The 20,070-nt window shown below is 35.3% G+C and overlaps 1 protein-coding gene across 7 annotated transcripts in view; it reads right to left on the minus strand.

Annotated features, from left to right (window-relative positions):
* The window catches only part of PAM (peptidylglycine alpha-amidating monooxygenase), a 108,139-nt gene that overhangs the window by 8,147 nt on the left and 79,922 nt on the right, over positions 1–20,070 (minus strand). For 5 of the 7 annotated variants that reach the window (XM_071448681.1, XM_071448680.1, XM_071448679.1 and 2 more), the window contains exons 15-21: positions 19,817–19,888; positions 13,193–13,498; positions 8,314–8,443; positions 5,052–5,168; positions 4,476–4,548; positions 2,942–3,149; positions 2,097–2,297 (exon numbers count right to left, since the gene is read on the minus strand). In XM_071448681.1, coding sequence (XP_071304782.1) covers positions 2,097–2,297; positions 2,942–3,149; positions 4,476–4,548; positions 5,052–5,168; positions 8,314–8,443; positions 13,193–13,498; positions 19,817–19,888 — 1,107 coding nt within the window. The remainder of the gene's footprint in view (positions 1–2,096; positions 2,298–2,941; positions 3,150–4,475; positions 4,549–5,051; positions 5,169–8,313; positions 8,444–13,192; positions 13,499–19,816; positions 19,889–20,070) is intronic. The other 2 variants (XM_071448683.1, XM_071448682.1) reach the window with 1 other exon arrangement.

Raw genomic sequence — 20,070 nt, forward strand, 5'->3', positions numbered from 1 at the left:
GCATTCACTCAAATTCAGAAGGAAACCAAATGTGAAATGAGACTTCAGGCCAAATTAAGTAACCCAGCACTGCAAACAGCCACTTGTCCACCAGGATGCTGAAGTAGTGCCCACCTACAAAATGGTGCCTGTGAACACACATTACCAATTCTGGTATCCATCTCCAGTAAGATGGTAGAATCCATAATGAAGACTGACACATGGGTAAGTGTGAACTCTCAGAACATGTTGGTGTGGCTTCTCTAAGTGTTGTGCCTCAGCTCTGAACAGGGAGAAAAAGCACACAGGCAAGCAGATTCTATAGACAAATTGGTGCTTTCAGAAAACCCTTGACAAGGAAGTGCATCAGAGGTTATTGAACCTGAGTTTTCAAAGGGGTGAACGAAATATCCATTAATGAACAGGAAGCAAAGAGCTTAGCTTATGGGCAGAGCTAAAAATTCTTCAGGACAGAGAAGTCTGAATAGTGTGATATTGAAGTCATCAGAGTCAGAAATTTTATTGAATAGTTTTCATCAATGACTGAAAAATGGGGCAAACAATAACACCTAGCAGTCTGAGGAAAGTAACTGAGTTCTGTGGAGAAGTGAAAAGCTTCATGATACTAAGGAAGTCCAGAAAGACTTTTCATACAAGTAAGTTGTTAAACAGATGACAAAACAGCTTCTGCAAAGACAAATGTAAAGTGACATTTCTTCCAAAAAAATAATCTGGATCATGCCTATATGATGTTTGAACTTGGAGCTGGTACCTTCAGCTCAGGAAAGACATCTCTAAGCCATCCCTAAAAGATTCCTGAAATCTCCACTTCCATGTACGGTGTCAAACAAAATTTCAGTAGAATGTCTGACATCATGAGGAGGAGAATTAGGAAAGAGGAGGGGACGGTTCTATACTATGCAAAAACAGCATGCACACATATTGTGTACTGAGTGCTCTTTTACTCTCTGCATCTCAAAAAGGTTCCAGTGAAACTAAAGATGTTGGAAAAGAAAGGCAAATACACTACTCAAGGGGCTGAAGCAATTAAATATCTTATGGGGAGAGGCTAAGGTAGCTGGGGTTCTTTGGTTTGAAGAGGATAAGGCAAGATGAAGGGGCACCAGATTGGGGGGAGTGTGGAACTGTTATTCAGCTCCCAAAATTCTGAGATTGAGTAGCACTCAATAAAACTACGTCACTTTTTATATTAAAAAAAATAAATAAAGTGGATAATGAACTTCTGGACCCTGCAATGGTGGAAGGCCAATGAACCAGACAACACAAGTCAATTTGAAATGGGATTAGAACTTGTGGGCAACATGTTTGTAAAAAGACACTGTGAAGATCAGACCATAGGTTACCTCCTAAAACTGCTAAATAAAGAGTTTGTGGATGCATAGTGAATAGGAGAGGAATTACTACAAAATGCATCCAAGCTTATACACACTCTCAGAATGCCTCTTTCCACTGTCAGAGACACATAGATACCAAGCCTCTCATCTAGCACAGCATTTTTTTACATTCTTGCAGATGCAAAAGAGAGAAACATGATATTAAATTTGGTATTAAGGAGTCAGGAGCCCAACATGCCAAAGATCCTCATCCAGTTCTTAACATTTACCTTATCTTCAGTATCGGTATTTAAAATCGAATCCCAAAACTTAATATAGTAATTGTTAACCAGACTGTGATATTGAAAACCGCAATGTTTTCTGCTTGTTTTCAGTTCTCTGGTTTCATGAAACCAAAAACTCTTCATTTGGTCTTAATTTTGCTCTCTTCAATGGAGTCCAAAATGCATATTTAGAAACATTATTATTAATAATGTCATTATTTACTGATTAACTTTGCAGTCACCAGAAAGCAGCAGGATTGTCTACTTGTTGATATCACATTTAGGCAGTAATCAGTCATTTTCTAGAAACAGAGATTAGATGCAAGCTTCCTTCACCTGCAAGCAGGAAAACAGGTAGTTCTCAAATTTTCCATTGCATCAGGACTACTCTCGAAGATAAGTAATATTCATCCCAAGATAACACAATAGCACTTCAGGAAATGTGACATCCTGGCACAAAGCAACTACTTGAAATATGAAGAACAAGAAAAAAGATTACCTGGAACGTAGGAAACTGCAAATAACTGTCTTCCAAATGCTTTGTGTTTGATCTCTCTTGTGAACTCCCCAGTCTCCAGCCTAAAGCACTGAATTCGACCATTTTCTCTGTCTGCAACACACAGCTGACTTAAGTCAGGGATCAGGGCTAAGCTGTGAGGGATACAAAACTGTCCAGGCCCGGATCTGCCTAGAGAAGTCTCTGCAATAAAAAAACCCCAAATTTGTGTTAAAGTACACACTGAAACTATCAGTTTTACTTAGAAACAGCAGTATACCACATAATGCAATGTAACCCTGGGAAAAGATTAAGGTTAGCTTGCTTTCTTCCTAGCATTTAGGTAGGTAACTCAAAGTAGCCTATTTTATTTTCTTTATAAATCCCAAATTTAGAATTTGCAATTTCCTGAGAATATTCAGCACAGTTACAGCAACACATAAATCTGAGTCAGCCAGAAATATAATTATTCAGAAAACTTAAAATAGATGAATTCACAGCATAAATCTGGCAAAAAATTATTCCTTTCTTGTATGTTTAAGAAAAAAATTTGCTTTATGAAAGTCAGAATATCTTCTTGACAAAATAGGGCATGACAATATTTATTCTGAAAGCAAGATGACAAACCCCCATTTTTTATTTTTAGTAAATATATAACCAGTACACGTAGCCGTAAAAAAAGCCAAGAGAAAATTTGGATGCAAGGCCAAGGCTGAAATTTATATAGGGAAGGTATTTCAGTTATAGAAATTAATAAAAAAATTAATAGCAACATCAGCAATTTTGTGGTTCATGATGAGCTCATGGTAACAGCAGTATGAGTAAAGTACCAAGAGCCCTGACTGTACCTTCTCCCCACTGCATCACATATAGTCCATTTGGAGAGAACTGAATAATCCGACTGTTGCAGTAGCCATCAGAGACGTAAATGCTGCCAGTAATTGGGTCCACGGCCACATCAGTTGGTTGACAGAAATGATTTTTGTCACTGCCTGGTTGCAAAGGTACTCCTAAGGTCAGTAATGGCTCTTTGTCTTTGGCTCCTAGTTTGAAAACCTTTTTTTCAGTCAAAATGAAAAGAAAAGAGGTTTTAGTTTTATGGAAGGTGAAACCAAAGACCCGGCCTAGGGAAGAACTCCTATCACTGTGTATAAAATAAATTTACATACCAAATATAATCTTAATATATTGACCATAATATTTATTATTAGCTTTTCAATATTCCTGATTCTAGGAAACTTCTGCTTAAAATACAAATTCCCTGTCATTACAAAGCAAACAATTTAGTTTCACTTTCCAGACTTAACTTCATCGATAAGCAAAAGACATAGCAGAAAATTACAGAAGTATCTTGAAAGGCTGGAGAGAGGCTCCACGAGAACCTTGTGAAATTCAACAAGGCCAAGTGCAAGGTCTTGGGATTGCCCCTGGGTTGGGGCAATCCTAAGCACAAACACAGGCTGGGAGGAAAAGGGATTGAGAGCAGCCATGAGAAGAAGGTGTTGGTTAATGAGAAGTTCAACATAAGCTGGTTATGTGTGCTCACAGCCAGAGGTTAACCATGTCCTGGGCTGCATCCAAAGCCCTGTGGGCAGCAGGGCAGGGAGGGGATTCTGCCCCTCTGCCCCACTCTGGTGAGACCCCACTTGCAGAGCTGCCTCCAGCTCTGGGGTCCCAGCACAGGAAGGACATGGAGCTGTTGGAGAGAGTCCAGAGGAGGCACCAAGGTGATCAGAGGGATGAAGAACCTCTGCTGTGAGGAAAGGCTGAGAGAACGGTTCAGCCTGGAGAATAAAAGGCTTCTGGGTGACCTAATTGTGGCCTCCCAGCTCCTGAAGGGAGCCCACAAGAAAGTCAAAAATGAACTTTTTACAGATCTACGTAGTGATAGAATTCCCCATTCAAGTGGGAATGACTTCAAACAGGGAGTAGGTTTAGATTAGATATTAGGAGGAAGTTCTTTACCACAAGGTTGGTGATGCCACTGGTGAGGCTGCCCAGAGAAGCTGTGGCTGTCTCACCTCTGAAAGTGTTCCAGGCCATGTTGGATAGGGCTCTGAGCAACCTGGCCTAGTGGAAGGTGTCCCTGCCCATGGCAGGGCAGCTGGAACGAGATAATCTTTAAGGTCCCTTCCAACTCAGACCATGATTCTATGGTCTGAGTCTATGATACAATTATTTCTACTTCTATGCTATGTCCTTGTAGCAAATTATTCAACACAGCTATATTCCATGAAGTGCACAGGGTTGAATTTCTGTAGGCACATTCTTAATGTTATTCTAAACAGGCCTATATAAACAATATATGTCAAATCTCTAGGAAAATAAAAATACTTTTTAGCAAAATGTTATGGTCCTCATACTAAAGCTTCAGAAACGTACCTGATGAAGAGCTACATCAGTGACCCAATAGTTACCATTTTTATCTACACTCAAGCCATGTGGCAAATAAAATCTGCAAGCACAAATGTAGAAGAATGAAGTTAAAATAATTTTCCTGGAAGAATGATATAGATGTGAAGATTTCATTTTTTATCTACAGATCAAAAACAAATGCTGTACATACTAACTACATGTAGCATTTAATGAAAAATACAGCTTTACAGCTTAGAATTTTCTTGACAATAGTGTCTCAGGTGTGAAATTCAGTTGATCTCAGATATCTCACTCAGGCTGCCTTAGCATTTTTAAGTACAATGTACAATATTCACTTCTATTAATCTCGCTGGTAGAAGCAATTATATGAAATGTTAGAAAATAGACGTAATAGAGATAGCAAATTAATTTTATTATCTGTTGACTTTGTTTATTTATTTACCTGAAAATAGGCTACAATTACACAATTGAATATAAATGCACAAACATAATATAAACAAAAAAAAATAGTTTAGGGACTCTTTGGCATAAAATATATGGAAATATTAGTTCAATTAGTAAGAGAAAAAAACCCCAACTTACAGACTTTTGCCTGTGGAATGAAGCAGTTTTGCATTACTTGGATTCAAGACAATAATTGTGTTCTGTTCAATTGGTCCAAGGCCTCTTTGCTGATAGACAAATTTGCTGTCAAAAGAACTGTACAAAAAGAGTGGAATAGAAAGCCAGTATTACAAGGTTCTACCGATGAACAATATACACACAACTTAAAGCCAAGTTTTGTAGTTCAGTTCCAGTGTGGGGTTATTGGCTTTTTCTTTCTTTAAATATAAACCTTATAACATCACTGTACAGTTGTAAGAGTTAATAGTGTTGTATGTCTGCATTTCCTACTGAGGTTATGACTTCTAAACTAAAGGAGCACTAAATCAACACAGCAACAATTAAAGATAGTCCTAAAGCAAGTAAGTAAAAACCCCTTTTCAAATTATTTTGTTTAATAATTTCATTGTCATGGCAACACAGAAATTAGAAATTCAACAATATAGCCTAAGAAAAAAATATAGGCAATCACCAGGGCATACCTGCCAGTAAGACCAGGTATACTTTGTACCATCTAAGGCAGTTTATGCATGTTTGTGGCTTCTGCTTTTTCTTTTTTCATATGCATTTCAGTATTTTGCTAGAGCTTACTACGATAAGATTCAGTTCTTACGGTTCTTATTCTTTTCACAGTGTGCTTACACAAGACTATAGGATATTATGTGCATTCCTCCTCATCCCACAAAATTGCACTCAATTTTCAAGGTACATGGAATATATTCATAAAAAACATTTGTACATGTCACTATTTCATACATTAAGAATCAGGATAAACTTTCTAGAGGACATTTACTAGGCATGAAATTATCATAAACTTCCAAAAAATAAAAATATAGTTGTCTAACCTGTTAAAATATATGTTCAGTTTTTAGTGAAGGTAAACAGAGTGTAAAATATTTTGAACAACATTTCAGGCTAAATGTTAGAGCATAGTGTTTGATGTGAATGAAAAATGCTTGAATACAAGACCCATTCCCTGCTGCCACTTTGTATTTTTAAATCCATTTGTTGATCCCAAGAGAAATCCAGCCATGATTGATGCTACTTGGTAAACAAGAATATACTTTGTAGTCACAGAGAAGGCTTTGAATAAAGCCATTAAAACTATGTATCGTACAGCTCCAACAGTCTCACATCTCCATTATATTAAATATTTATATGTCTAGAATTTTTAATGTGGAAAAGCAGTATTGGCTTTATACATAACTAGAAAAATCAATACAGAATGTGTCTAGGTTTCTGCATATGCTATGATTAGAAAATAGTATTTAGATACTGTCATTGCATATAGTAACTATCTATAACTATTGAATTTCTGGTAGAAATATTATCTAATGCCAAAATAATCCTTTTGGCTATGAATGGTTAAACCAAAGGTGAAAGGTACTAAAACTCTCCCCAGAGTTCTGCCATCATGTAGAGGAAGACAATGGATAAATAGTAATGACACACAAAGGCCTATACTGGTGTTGTACCTTCTTGTTTGAGTATGCGACAAGATGTGAAACAAGAGCTTAACAACAGGCATGTTTTCAAAATACATTTTAAAATCATCATACTCTATATGAAAGGCCTATAGAGTTCTAGTTCAACTGACTTAAGGGTCCCTATCAACACTAGATTTCCTATACATTGATTAACTATGCTCCACAAAAAGAAGAAGAAAAAAAGTAAGACTTAGGAATAAAACCCCTCAAGAACTAGGATTTAATGATTAGTTATGTTTATGGAAGGCCATGTGTTACTGAGCACTGGTGGTACATACATGGATTTCTAGACTACATATCACAACTCCTATCTTCTTCTGCAGCCACAGCATGATGAAGCTGAAGTTCTATCTGTCTCTCAACATGGTTGATTCATCATGCACACCTGTTGTTTTAGGGAATTTGTTTTGTTTTGTTTAAAACCTGTAGGCTTTCCCAACACTGCTGGATCTTGAATTCAAGTTTTGTGCTCTGGATTGTTGGTATACTTCAATTGCCAGACACTCAAAAATATGTATGTTACAAGGACCAGCCTATTTTCAAATATTTTTACAATTCGTTATTCAACAACACAAAGAACAGCACTTATGTTCCTGAGTAGGAGGATAAAAAAACAGCTTTTACACAATACTTGAAGTCTGAGTAATACAAGTTGTATAATGCATCATTTAGTCTGTATTTATATACACTTGTGCTGGAGATATCACTGACGCATATGAGAAACAAATGATCGCTTTATCTGCTGCATTATGTTATTTACCTTAAAACCGCAATAACTTATTTTCTTCTATGAAACACTAGTCTAAGCATAATTTGTTATCATAATGTTCAGAATACTGTCCTATTTTTCAGACATGATGTTATCTTTAAATGAATTATTCAGGATTTGAAAACAGCCATACCCTTTAGTGTTATAGCTATATATATATACACACATATATATATATATGGAGAACAGGTGCTTAAAAAGAGGACAAAATAAAAGGAAGACATTTTTTAAAGGATATATTTGAAATGGTACCACACAACATGTTACAGGCTTGTACTACTTTCTCCCAGTATTTCTTGCAATTTCAAAAGTATCCATATAAACACATATACAATTTAAAAAATCAAATACATAAGAACACCGTAAAAATAAAGATAGTACTCTTTATTGGAATGTTCTGTCCTTAAAATAATATACCTCTGACTATATAATTTTACAAACACTAGAAGGACCACCATTCTAGAGTTCAGACATTTTTTTGTTTGAGTGATGCTAAGCAAATTTTATCAAATGAGTAGAATGAAGTTTGTTTTGAGAGAGTACTTTGTAACAATCCCTTTTTTTAGTATATAAACACAAAGAAGAATGGACATAGCTTTGCATGCCTTAAACCCAAGTACTAATTGTAGAATACCATACTAAAACATTATTCACCCAGGCTAATTATTCCTGCTAAGAGACATGGAAAAGTAAGGATAATTAATCTCAGTGAATATCATACTAACGTGGTCATACAGTTTAAGGACCTAATGTACTATGCTCTTTTCCCTGGAGACACATTCTTACTCTCTAAAGACTTAATAACTCATCATCTTGAATTGTCAGTCACCATTTCTATTCTGAGTCTCTGAAAGGCACTTTCAGCCAAAGAACTGAATTTTTAAATGGAAAAAGAACTTCAAGCTGTCTTTTCTTGAGAAGGTATATAAATAGCACACAGGAATTCAACTTTCTAACTCACCATTCGGGAAGGGCCTCTACTTACTTTTCATCCCAAACGTGATCACCTCTGTGGAAGACAACTAGGTTATTTTCAGGGTCCAGTGCCAACCCAGAAACTTGGCCTAGTTTGAGGTCTAACCCAGTCCACTCCACAACCTCTTCTATGTGGAAATCTGACCAAATAAATAAATAAATAAATATGAAAAACCAAAAAATATAATAATGTAGCAAATTTATTTTAAAAATCCAAATATGGTTAACTGGCATTTGGTGCAGACTATTGGGAATTACATGGACATTTTCTTACATGCAGTATTTCCATTCAATGCATTGCAATTCAATTCCAAGCATAGTTTTAACATAATAAAGCATGCACAAGCACTGGCAACCTGCTATGTATAGATGACAGAAATGTCAAAACTGCTTTTGATTCCATTCTTTTCTCCAACTTATAAGGATACATGGATACATACTCTAGAAGTTTTAGAAGCTCTGTAAATACTTTCTACACTGAAAGATTACAAAAATATACAATTGAAATCAGCAGGAAAATTTAAATATTAACTATCAGTGTTTGATTAAAAAATGCATATATAAATATAAATACCATTAATCATATACATAAATACCATGAATCACTAAATGAAATGTGGAAGGTGAATCATGCCTTTTTTTCCTATTAAAGCTTTTAACACTAAGAAAAGAAGACTTCTTGTACTTGTCTTAAACTGTAAAACTCAACTAAGGGAGAGAAATTTAGTTTTAGAGATTAACATTAAAAAGATAAAAGTATGGTCTCTTCAATCCCTCTTACATAAAAGCAGACTGAGAAGGATAAAAGGTGCAAACTGTTAAATATTTAAAAAGTGGTGGAAAGTTGACTGCAAAGATTAATTTTTCACAGATCACCTACTTAAATACTATTTGCAAGAGATTGCTCTTGTGTGGCTCTGGCAGTGTATTAAGAGACAAATGAACTAGATTATCAAAAAATAAAAAATGTAACAGTGAAAGAGATCTCACTAATTCTGATAAAATAGAAAGAAATAAAAACCAAAAAATTCTAAGATTTTTTCTACATGTTAGGAAATCTACCACTGCTTCCTTTCAGAAATTGATTTGTTGAGCATAATTCAGGTATTTCTACAATGCATAATTAGCATGTAGGCTTATAGAGCCAAACTGATGGCAAATAAGAAGCAATTTCTTTGAAGTTATGTGAAACTGGAGCCACTTCACTAACAGTCAGTGTTTGAAGGTAACCACACTTTACTTTGTAATTTTCAGTTCATGTAAAGTTTGTGAGTTCTGCTCTGATCCTAAACACCAGTCACTGGGAGTACCATCTAGGCAGGTAAAAAAGATTTCCAAATTCACAAAGTGTCAGGGCATCCTGCTTTGAAAGAAGGCAGATCACAGACCTTAGAACACAGCAACCAAGGAGTCTGAGAGGGTTCACCTTCACCTGGAAGTGATTTTCCAATGAAAGGCAAAATTAATGGGAAACCATTTATAAAATCTTTAAGCCACCTGTGCAGCCCATCTGTCCTGATAATACCCTCCCCTTGCATTTCACTTGGAAGAGCTGTCGTCTGAGGAGGAACAACAGGAATGAAGTGGAGGGAAAATCATTCTCTACAACCTATCCAAGAGAAATATGAAAGCAGTGCTGAAAAGCTACTGCAAACTAGGAGATGTTTTACCTGTTTAGACTGCGATATCATAAGTTAGAGTAGGTTTCCTAAAAGAATCCTACAAGCTATCAGCAACTGCAGTGTATCCAGGACAGTAATCAGAAACTTCCAAAACAAGAAATCCTGCCCTGTAGAAATTTTAGCTGAACAAAAGCTGCAAGCTAAAGAAAAAGCTGTTACAAAAAATTATACATATTCATACTTCTGTAGAGTTGAGTTGATCACAGCAGGTGTAGTGCCAGGTATATTCACAGAAGTTTGGATTTTGGAAGGAGTAAGAGAATGGAAATTGAGTGTTTGCTTCCTCACTTGCTCATCCAACATCCCTTTATGGTAAACTCCAAAAAGCTTGTCTATGTTTCATGTTACAGAGGCCTCTGAGCCTTTTTTTAAAAAAGCTATAAAAAATAAAAGGCAAAACATAGGACCTCTATTTTGGCCTCTATTTAGTCTCTCTGAAGACACATACTCTAAAATAGAAAATGTTTCTACTTAAAGGAATAAAAGATTTCTGATAGGTCGAAACAATAAAATGAATGTACAGTGACATACAGTCTAATCACAAGAGCTCTAGCCTCAATACAATCTTTAGATTTTATCACATTTTTCCAAAATTTGTTTATTAGTATTGTATTTTCTTTTTCCTTTCAGTCCATTCTGAAAGTCCTTTATACAAGTTTATCTCAAGGCAACTAGCTTTTTACAAAAACTCACTAAATTTAGACTTCCTTATCTAAGACTTATAACTTATTTCCCTACAAGAATAAGTGGTCCATGGAAGAGTTTCATATGAGGCTAATGAAAATTACTTTCCCCATTGAAGTAATTTATGATTACTTAGAAAAAACAAGATCACTAGTTTTCTTGTGAATGAGATCTCTAAACTAGGTACTAGATCTTCTAGTTTTCAACTTGGAGTAGTTCCTTTCTTTAAAAAAAAAGAAAACAAGGAAGAATTACCTAGATTTAGAACATGCAATTAAGTCTCTAAAGAAGTTAAAGATTAAAGCCGTATTTACTGACATAATTGTAATTTAATATCTAGAATTTTGTGGAAGATCATTCTAGCTTTTAACTTTGCAAACTTTAAGTCATGTAGCACTCCCTGCCATCAGAACACTCATTTAAGTCTGGACAAATTTAATTACGCGATGCACAAAGGAGTTTTGAAAATTGGAGAATTACACTCTTTGACATATTTAGAAGGTATTTAATATCACTGTACTAGTTGCAGTGATATTAAATAACGTGACAGGTTATTGACTGGTCTAGGTTAACAAGCTCATCACAGTGCAGGAAGAGCAGTAGTATAAAGTTTGAACATTTATAACAACTTTACTTACTGTATTAGCCACTTGGTATTTCAGGTACTTGGTACTTCAGGGCAATTACACGTTAAAAACTGGAGTATTTGCAAGACTAAAAATATTAAACTATTTTAATACTGGTGATTTTTAAACAGTTAAATGAAATTAATTTAATAGCAGAGTCTTGCCCTAAGACAATTGAGAATTTTTTCAATTCAATTCAATTCAGTAAATGTTTTACAAAGGGGATAAATTTTTCATTAAATCAAGACAACTTTACTTCTTCCCCTGAGGAGGAAAATTTTCTTACAGAAGATTTTGTTTTAAGTATGTAAATAGTTATCTAAAGAGAAACAAAATATATGCTTAAATACTTTATTGCTACAAAGTTCTTTTACCAAAAGATGGTATTGACAGCTTCTGCAGGTCAGGAATTCTGCAATTAAAAGTATTACAATCATAAAAAAAACACCCCAAAAATGCTTATTAGGAAAATGTCAGTTTCCTTTTTTCCTATACCTCAAAATTGCATAATTTGAAAGTTCATTTATTAATTAGTCCCCCACCAACAAATTACCCCTAAATGAATATATGGCTACTGACATATCCAAGAAAATACTTTCTGTAGTTAGAATTCATGCTATAAAAGCTATGTCAAACTGAGCCATGTATTCAGCTCACTGACATTCCCTCTTCTGGATCAGTGAAAATAGAAAGGAATTTTCTTCTTTGTTTGTATGCACCACATGTTATTAGTCTAAACTGAACTATCCACATGAAGGAAATGCTATCCAAATTACTTTTCCAAATATTAATTCCAGTCGGGTTTATGGAATTATTTATGATTTATACATATGTCAGGCATAAAGTAACATTCCACCTGTTTTTTTCTTCCTCTGCCAATAATTTGATAGGCTCTTATTTAACTGGATCGCACAATGTAACATTGACAAGTCCTCATCTTTGGTTTTCTTTTAAATACAAACACAGGACTTATAAGCAGAGACAATACATGTTAACATTATGAACTGAAATAAAAATCACAGGGTTGATGGATGATACATATATGTATACAAAAGTACTTGGAATCATCAATCAAGGTGGTTACAACATAAAAGCTGGAATGTTTGGCTACAGCTTATGGATACAGATGGCTTTCATGCACACATATCAGCTTATTTTATGAGATACTTATCACATGCGCATTATCTGGCTTTCCACATTAGCAAGTAAGGTTAAGAACAGTCAATATCACAGAGACCAAAATGCAAGTAAAACAAACACAGTAATTCCATGGTTTCTGCTGTCATAGAAACCTGAAGGGAATAAATTATATTTCTAGCACAATAAAACTGCCTGTGCAAGAATATTTGGAGAGTCAAGCCCAATTTGAAATCAATATGCAGAAAATGTTACTTCTGAAGAATTTTTCAGGATTACCTACCACTCTTTCTGAATGAGAGAAAAATATCTAATAGAATTACAGCAATAAATTTTATAAAATTGTGTATCTGACAGATCAAGGTAGTCAGCAAACCCATAAAATGTATTGATTATTCCAGTGACCATTTTACAGTAGTTACTTGCATTAAATTCTTCACTTCCTGCGACTACTATATCCTATGTGTACCTTGTTTTAGCATAAACAATATAAAATCATTAAGTAAAAGTCGTCAGAGTAGAAAATAATACTGTACTGAAGTACTAGTGTTATGCCATCAGCACACATTATTTCTTCACACATGGAGGGGGAAAGGAAGCCAGTGGAATACCTTTAAATTAGAGGGAGAACATTTCAGTAATTAGGAAGAACGTCATGTAAAATACTTCCAAGCCTCCACTGAAATTCCCTTCAGATTTTGCTAATGTGGATCACAGCTCTTGCATTGCATTTTATTGTATAAAATTAACCCAAACCCACCTCCTTTATGTTCTTTATCCCAGCCTCCCTCACCATGTTTAGACTGTTGTAAAGAGAAATGTCTGTTCTCTGGTGGCCTCAAGGTAGACTCTAGTCTGTGGAATTTCTGAGTTCTGTCTCTCACAAGAACAGTATTGTCCCTTTCATCATGATTTGTGATCTCTCTGGCAAGATCCTTCTTTTGGACTACATTAGCAATCTCTGCTACAAGATCTGATTCTGCTTTTTCTGTAGGGTTATGCTTATGCACATGTACAACCTCTTTCCTTCCTCCTAGCAGCTTAGAAAGGAGTGAATAGAAATCACCTGTACAGAAAAGAGAAAAGATAAGAGTAAAAGAGAAAATAAACCAATTATAACAGATCGAGTAGTTTTAGAAGGCTTCAGCAAGGTATAATGTAACAAAGTTATTCAAACAGTTGTTGACAAAAGCAGCAAAGAGGAACTGTTTTAGCCTTAGGAACTGAACGAGCCAGGTTTCTAGTATGAAAAGATACAGTCAAATCCTTACTGACTTTAAATTACATGCAGATGCTCACTTTTACCTGACACTCTAGCAAGGAATCATCACCTCTGGAGATATGTTCTTGGGAACAAGGAACAAGAGAAAAAGAGGAAGGGAAAATGAAAGCAAAAGGGAAAGGAAAAAGTGTGCACATCTCAGTAAAAGAATACTTATGATGGAATTATGTGGATTTGCCAGGCTACTGCAGAGTTATAAATCAAAGAGGGAAAAATTCTACAGTTTTATCAAATTTTTCACTTACAAAGACAGTAATAGACAATCATGAAACTTTTAAAAACATATTTCTTTGAAGTCTGTCATTGTATAAGAAGCTTAAGCTGTAAGAATACTGAATTTCCCATTTACAAGCAGATTCCGTAACACCCACAGTAAAAAAAAAGACATGATCCATTAAATTTGCTTTTATTTATTCAGTCTGGGTTATACTCCTTCTTTTTCTCCAAATAGTAACACTCCTTATTAATGATATCATCTGGCAGTGGAGGAAAAACTGTCTTCTCGATGTGCTTGTTAGCAATAAAGTTATGACTGTAACTTAGGTATTCAAGAAACATTTCAGTACATTCCAGACCAATAGCTCACAGCAAAATACCATGAAAACAGAACTTAAAAAAATGTTGGGGAATACTTAATACTTAACCAAGTATCTTGGCTGCCTGAAACTATTATCAGTTCTATTAAATACCACTACATCATTTGAGTGGAAAGAGACATTCAATGTACTTTAAGAATTACTGAAAGTAGATATCCTTTTATTTCAAACACAAATCACTTGTAATTTTAAAATTGTATTATTTTATGACAGGCTATCTAGAACATTTTTAGAAAGGTGAAACTATAAATAATGAAGCTTCCACACAAACCAAAGAAATAAACAAGGAAACAAACACTACCCCACCGCCGCAACAAACAAAAATCAAAACCCAAAAAAGCCCATTCAGAACCAGAAATCATCATTTACAGCCTGGGACAGAGAAAATTAAGTCTTTGAAAATGATCCTTAGAGGATCTGTCATGTTGTTAAATAGTCCCTGTTCAATGATTTTGAGTAGAATTGCCTTCCTTGCCCTTGGAAATTAAATATCCCAGATGACACAGTCCGTCAGAAAATAATTACTGAAGTAACAGGGCCAATTTCAATGATATTAACAAAGCAAATTAGAGAAGAGACAAAATCATCAAGATATACAACAAATAGGAGTTACTTGCTTCCAATGCAATTCTTAAAGCTAGAGCATTCCATTATCTTAATACTGTCATTTAACAAGTCCAAGTACTGATTCAAAACAAATCCAAACATTTCAAAAGTATATCACAGGAATTTTGGATACAAACCATATCTGAGAAAGATTTTTAATTACTAAAGCAACCATCAACTGATGCTGAAGCAGAAACCTAGCTGAAATTTCCTTTACTAAGGAAACATTTAGTATTAAAATACTCTACACTGGCTTTTTCTTCCCCAACATTTTAAAAATTAAATGAATGCCATACAAAACAAATGTTTTGGTTTTGTCTGTGGCTGGAGACCTATAGGTGACCTATAAGCAATCATTTCCAACGAGAGGTCTGAGTGGTAAAAGCACTGCTCTCCCTAATGTAACTATGAGAAGTCTTCTTAAACAAACAAGCCTGATGCTATTTTGAACTGCAGACCTTTTAAAAGCAAGTTTAATGATCCTTGCACAGTTTACCTTCTCCTAGTTCAACTGTCTAATCAACTGCCTTGTAATTATTGGCTGCAAAAGGACAACAACATACTACAGTTGTTACAAAGGTTTCAGAACTCTTAACAGTTTATATGTTCACTTTACTTGAGTGAAGAAGTTTGACAGCTTCATGCTCCAGCCAAAAGTGCTGCATTTTATCTCTGGTGTTGTCGAGTGTTGTCACAGAATAATTAACTCAGTTTCTAAAATATATATTGCTTGTTGATTGAAAAAATAAAAAGAAGACAAAACAGTTCTTTTGTTTACCTGTCTGATATTAGCTGCTTCAAAAGAAGCTGTTAAAAGATAGAGCTCAATAGAGGACAAGAAGAAAAGAGAGCAGGAGAATTCAACTTAAAAACACTAAATGCCCAGGGAATAATTTTTTAAGACAGGATGCTTTAATGAAAAGTTAGTGGTCTTTATGGAAGCTATTAATCGGGGATTCAAGTTGGTGATCTGTTTTGGTTTTCTCCAAGAGCTGAGCCATTGACAATAAAATATATGATAAACCTTTGAACACTGGTGTATAGAGTAGGGCAGTTTGAGTACTATAGCCACTATCCATGGGCATACATGAGGGATGAGCTTGTCCTGTTAGAGCTTTCATTAAGCAGGGGTTTTGTAACCACAGCAGTTAAAATATTTAGGAACTATCTGAATGAATGGAAAAGGGTGTGCATCAGACACAGAAGTGGTCAGAAGTGCAGGTGCCCTGAAACTGTGATCCTTTCCTTAAATGAATGTGTTTGAGAAAATCAATATGGAATCTCGACATACACTAAAAGATCAAAAAAACATCCAGGAAGTCTACATATGTGACCAGTATCTCTAAACTTCTGGCACAAACATTAGGCTGAAGTGTCCTGTCCATGTCCTGGCATTTTGACAGAACTCAAGAGTATTCAGAAGGCACAAAATATGAAGAATTTAATTTTGCTGATTACCCAGTGTCTGCAACCCTACCCTAAATTCTACACTCCAAATGCGCATCTAACTTTTTTTTCAGCTTTGCTTGTGATGTCCAGGCACATTCCATTAATTGTAAGCAGTGTAATTTTAAGAAATAGTTCATAATTTACTAGACATAACTAGCAAAGAGCAGACTTATTGATTCTGAATAAAAGCTCCTCTGTGTAAAGCAATATCCAGCCAACATCAAAGCATGATCTTGTGCTACTACTTTGCAGTGGTCTTGTACCAGCTGGAACAGTTGGAGGTGTTGTTTGCTTATAAAGAAGATACTCAGTAGGAAAGGAACATTGGTCAATGCTTGGTCTTGTTTGTGATGAGACAGCCTGGCCTTTAGAATGCCTGAATATAACTAGACAAAGACATGGGTGAATCAACAATTTGATCTTACTGAAGAAACTGAAATCTAGCAGTGCAATCTCTGGGAAGCTGCCTGATTAGGTCACTTTCAGAGAAGATACTTGTATTTCTTAGGTGCAAGCTATCAGCAGTTTCCTCGATGGGAAAGATAATTGGCTACAAACACCTGCAGCTTATTCTTTCTGGAAGAAGTGATAGCTGTCAAGACCAACATCTCAAGAGTAAAACAATCCACAAGCATATTCCAGTAAATTTAAACTTCCTGTGGTGGCTCTACACTATCAAAACTCTGTGACAGAACAATGTTTTGGTTTACAGTCAAACAAACAAAATCGTAACACTGGCAGAGAACATAAATCAAGAGTCAGACAGTGAAGACCAAAACATTCAATTTAAAATGGCTTCTTTCCATGCTTGTTGTACACTTTTCCTGCTTAGATATGCAATTTATACCAATTGCCTTTTTTTTTTTTTGTTTAGATCTGATGGTCCTTTTTTACTACTGTATTGTGCTGAAGATGCTTTTGTAACGATAATGAATAACCTTATCCTAACCAAATCAAAGGCTCATCTTTTATTTTTGAAAGGATCATTCAGTGTTGAGAGAGCAAGCAAATCCTCTGCTATTCTCAATCTCCCTAATTATAATTTCCTAGCAGTATATATCTAGTATAGATACTCCTAGTATCTAATACTAGGAGTACTAAAAGATACTCCTAGCATCTTTTAGTAGTGTTTTCCTCCAAAGTTTGATTCAGTCACTTTTATCTCACTTTTGTACTCTCTTTAAGAGATCTCATACAATCTGAGCCCTCAACATGTTGTCAAAGCCTGAAAACATGTGAAGATTTTGTTGTATGTCTGGCCTTAATCTAAAAATGTCTCAAACACTTCATTCTACACATCCCACATCAAAACTGGAAAACAAATTTGTCTTTTGTTTCAAGCTTCTCCTAAGGATTTTCAATCACCTACCAAATCAAATTCCTCTCTTTTCTCACAGTCATATACAAACTAGCAAAGGTAGATTATATAAAACATTTATTTTAGAAAGAAATGTAACCCATGCTGAAATAAAAGTACATCACCTTCTTGGTTGATGCTGCTTCCATGGTTTTGCCATGTAACATTATCACAAAAACACACTATTGAAAAACTAAGGACCTGCCTGCATGCTGATTCTCCTTTCCTCTTCCTTTCAACACCTGCCCCACAAGATATTGCAAGCCTCCTTTCATATTTCCCCTCCCCTTTTTTTTTCCCCAAACAAAAGAGAGATGGGCAGAGAGCAGAGAAGCTGTATCTCCTTCTTTCACTTAAACCAGAGATTTTTATCCCAGATGCAAAAAGACGTCATTCAATGCATTTTTATTGTAACCAGCTTTTCTAAGAAATGCAGAACTTTACAGAAAATATGCAACTCAACACAGACATTTCAGTTTCCCAACTCACAGATTCAGCTACAACTGAGCAAAATATTCCCAGCTGTCTACCAAATACCATGTGCAAAATACTTCTCTGTATGCGTCTGCAGTCATATGCAAGTATACCATACAAAATAAATAAAATTATGAAAAATAATTAAATAATAATTAATATAATTTTAAAATATAAAAATAATTAAAAGATGGGATAGGCATCCAACAGGTAATAAATAGGAGATTTATGTGTAACCTTTATTCAGATCCCATTTTGTACAGACAATGGGCCATCAAAATATATGTATATTTAACTTTATTCAAAGACTCTCTTTCCAAAAACTCCTGAAAAAATATTTTAACTGAACAGGAAGATTTCTCCTAACATTTTTATTCCATCATGTCTGTTTATGAAACACATGCTTGGATTAAAGTACTTCAGACTGCACTCCAAAATTAAGGTGCATGATTACTGTTACTTTGCTAGACAAACAGAACGGTGATTTATTTTGCATGTCCACCTAGAAACATCTCAGAGTATGAATTTACTTTGTATCATATTTAAAACCTCAGATTCAAGCCACACTTCCAGTCAGTTTCAGCAGCATCTCTGTATATGCAGACTTAGCTTCAGTTCTTTGCTTTGTACATCCTAAAAGACTGGGAAAACAGATCTCAACATCAGACTACCCAGCTACCTAGAACCACTCTGCAACTCTTTTAAGCGTCTAGAGAAAAACACACTGTAATCAGAGAGCATCAAATTGCCTTAGACTACAGAGCCATATTATTTTCTTTCTGTTGTGCACTACTTCTCTCACTATATATCGCCAGCTGGGGGCTATGTACAAATCACAAATGGGACAGGGCTGCTGTGGAACGTGCCTTGAGCTGTTTTATTTCTCAGCGTCAGTCTCATTACATGGTTATGTCAATGGGAAGATGCCAGCAGCTCAGATCTCAGGCAGCAGACCAAGAACTTCATGTTACAACTTACTTTATAAGTTTCTTTACCAATCACACTAAGCAAAAGCATATTGACAGTAGTTCTATCCAACCACTATAAGCACACGTACCTTTGGTTAAAACAATGTTTGCTTATTTCAAATACAATACCTAATTGTAAGCCTTAAAACACAATGCACAAAGCTCCATTATTAAGCTTTAACCTTCCTAATATCTTGCTAGATAAACTTTCCTGTAGCTTAGGGAGTTATTCTAGACAAGCGTTAATACACAGACCATTGTTCTATTTGTCCTTGCTTTTCTACACTCTAAATAATTTTTCTGCTGACCTATCTCAAGGCTACTGCCTAGCTCTAATCACAGTTCTGCTGTCTCTGAGGCCTGCTTTTTGCAGCTTTCCCAAAACCCTCTGATTTTGTGGATTCCAACAATTCCCCCTCTCTGTTCACCTAAAAAGAAACCTTCATGATCATGTAGTTTATTACTTGCGTTTCATAGCCTTACTCTAATATTTCTGCTTATTACCTACTTAAAGCATTTTCTTGCTTGCACTAAGCATTGCTATATCACAACACAGCAATTTAATGCTGTCAAAGTCTAGTCAGTTCAAAGTGCACAAGTTATGACTGACAATAGTTACAAGTCACTGGCATAGAAATAAATAAGTACATACCCTGATCCAAAATCTCTGCCTCTTCTTTTTTGGCCTGCTGCAGCAAATAACTTGCATCACTATCCTTGGTTTCTAAAAAATGGATTTAGGATATGATGTTAGCCTTTGCATGTGCATGAAATTGAGTACCCCCCTACTGTGGAAAAACACCCTTTGGAAATGAACATTTGACATTTTTATATATAAACAGTAGTAATATCGAACAACACAGCACTAAAACAATCAGAAAAAAAAAGATTTATATTAGAAGATAG

Source organism: Agelaius tricolor, unplaced genomic scaffold (assembly GCF_023055355.1).
Source record: "Agelaius tricolor isolate 1412-34295 unplaced genomic scaffold, bAgeTri1.0.p SCAF_27, whole genome shotgun sequence".
Classification (NCBI taxonomy): Eukaryota; Metazoa; Chordata; class Aves; order Passeriformes; family Icteridae; genus Agelaius; species Agelaius tricolor.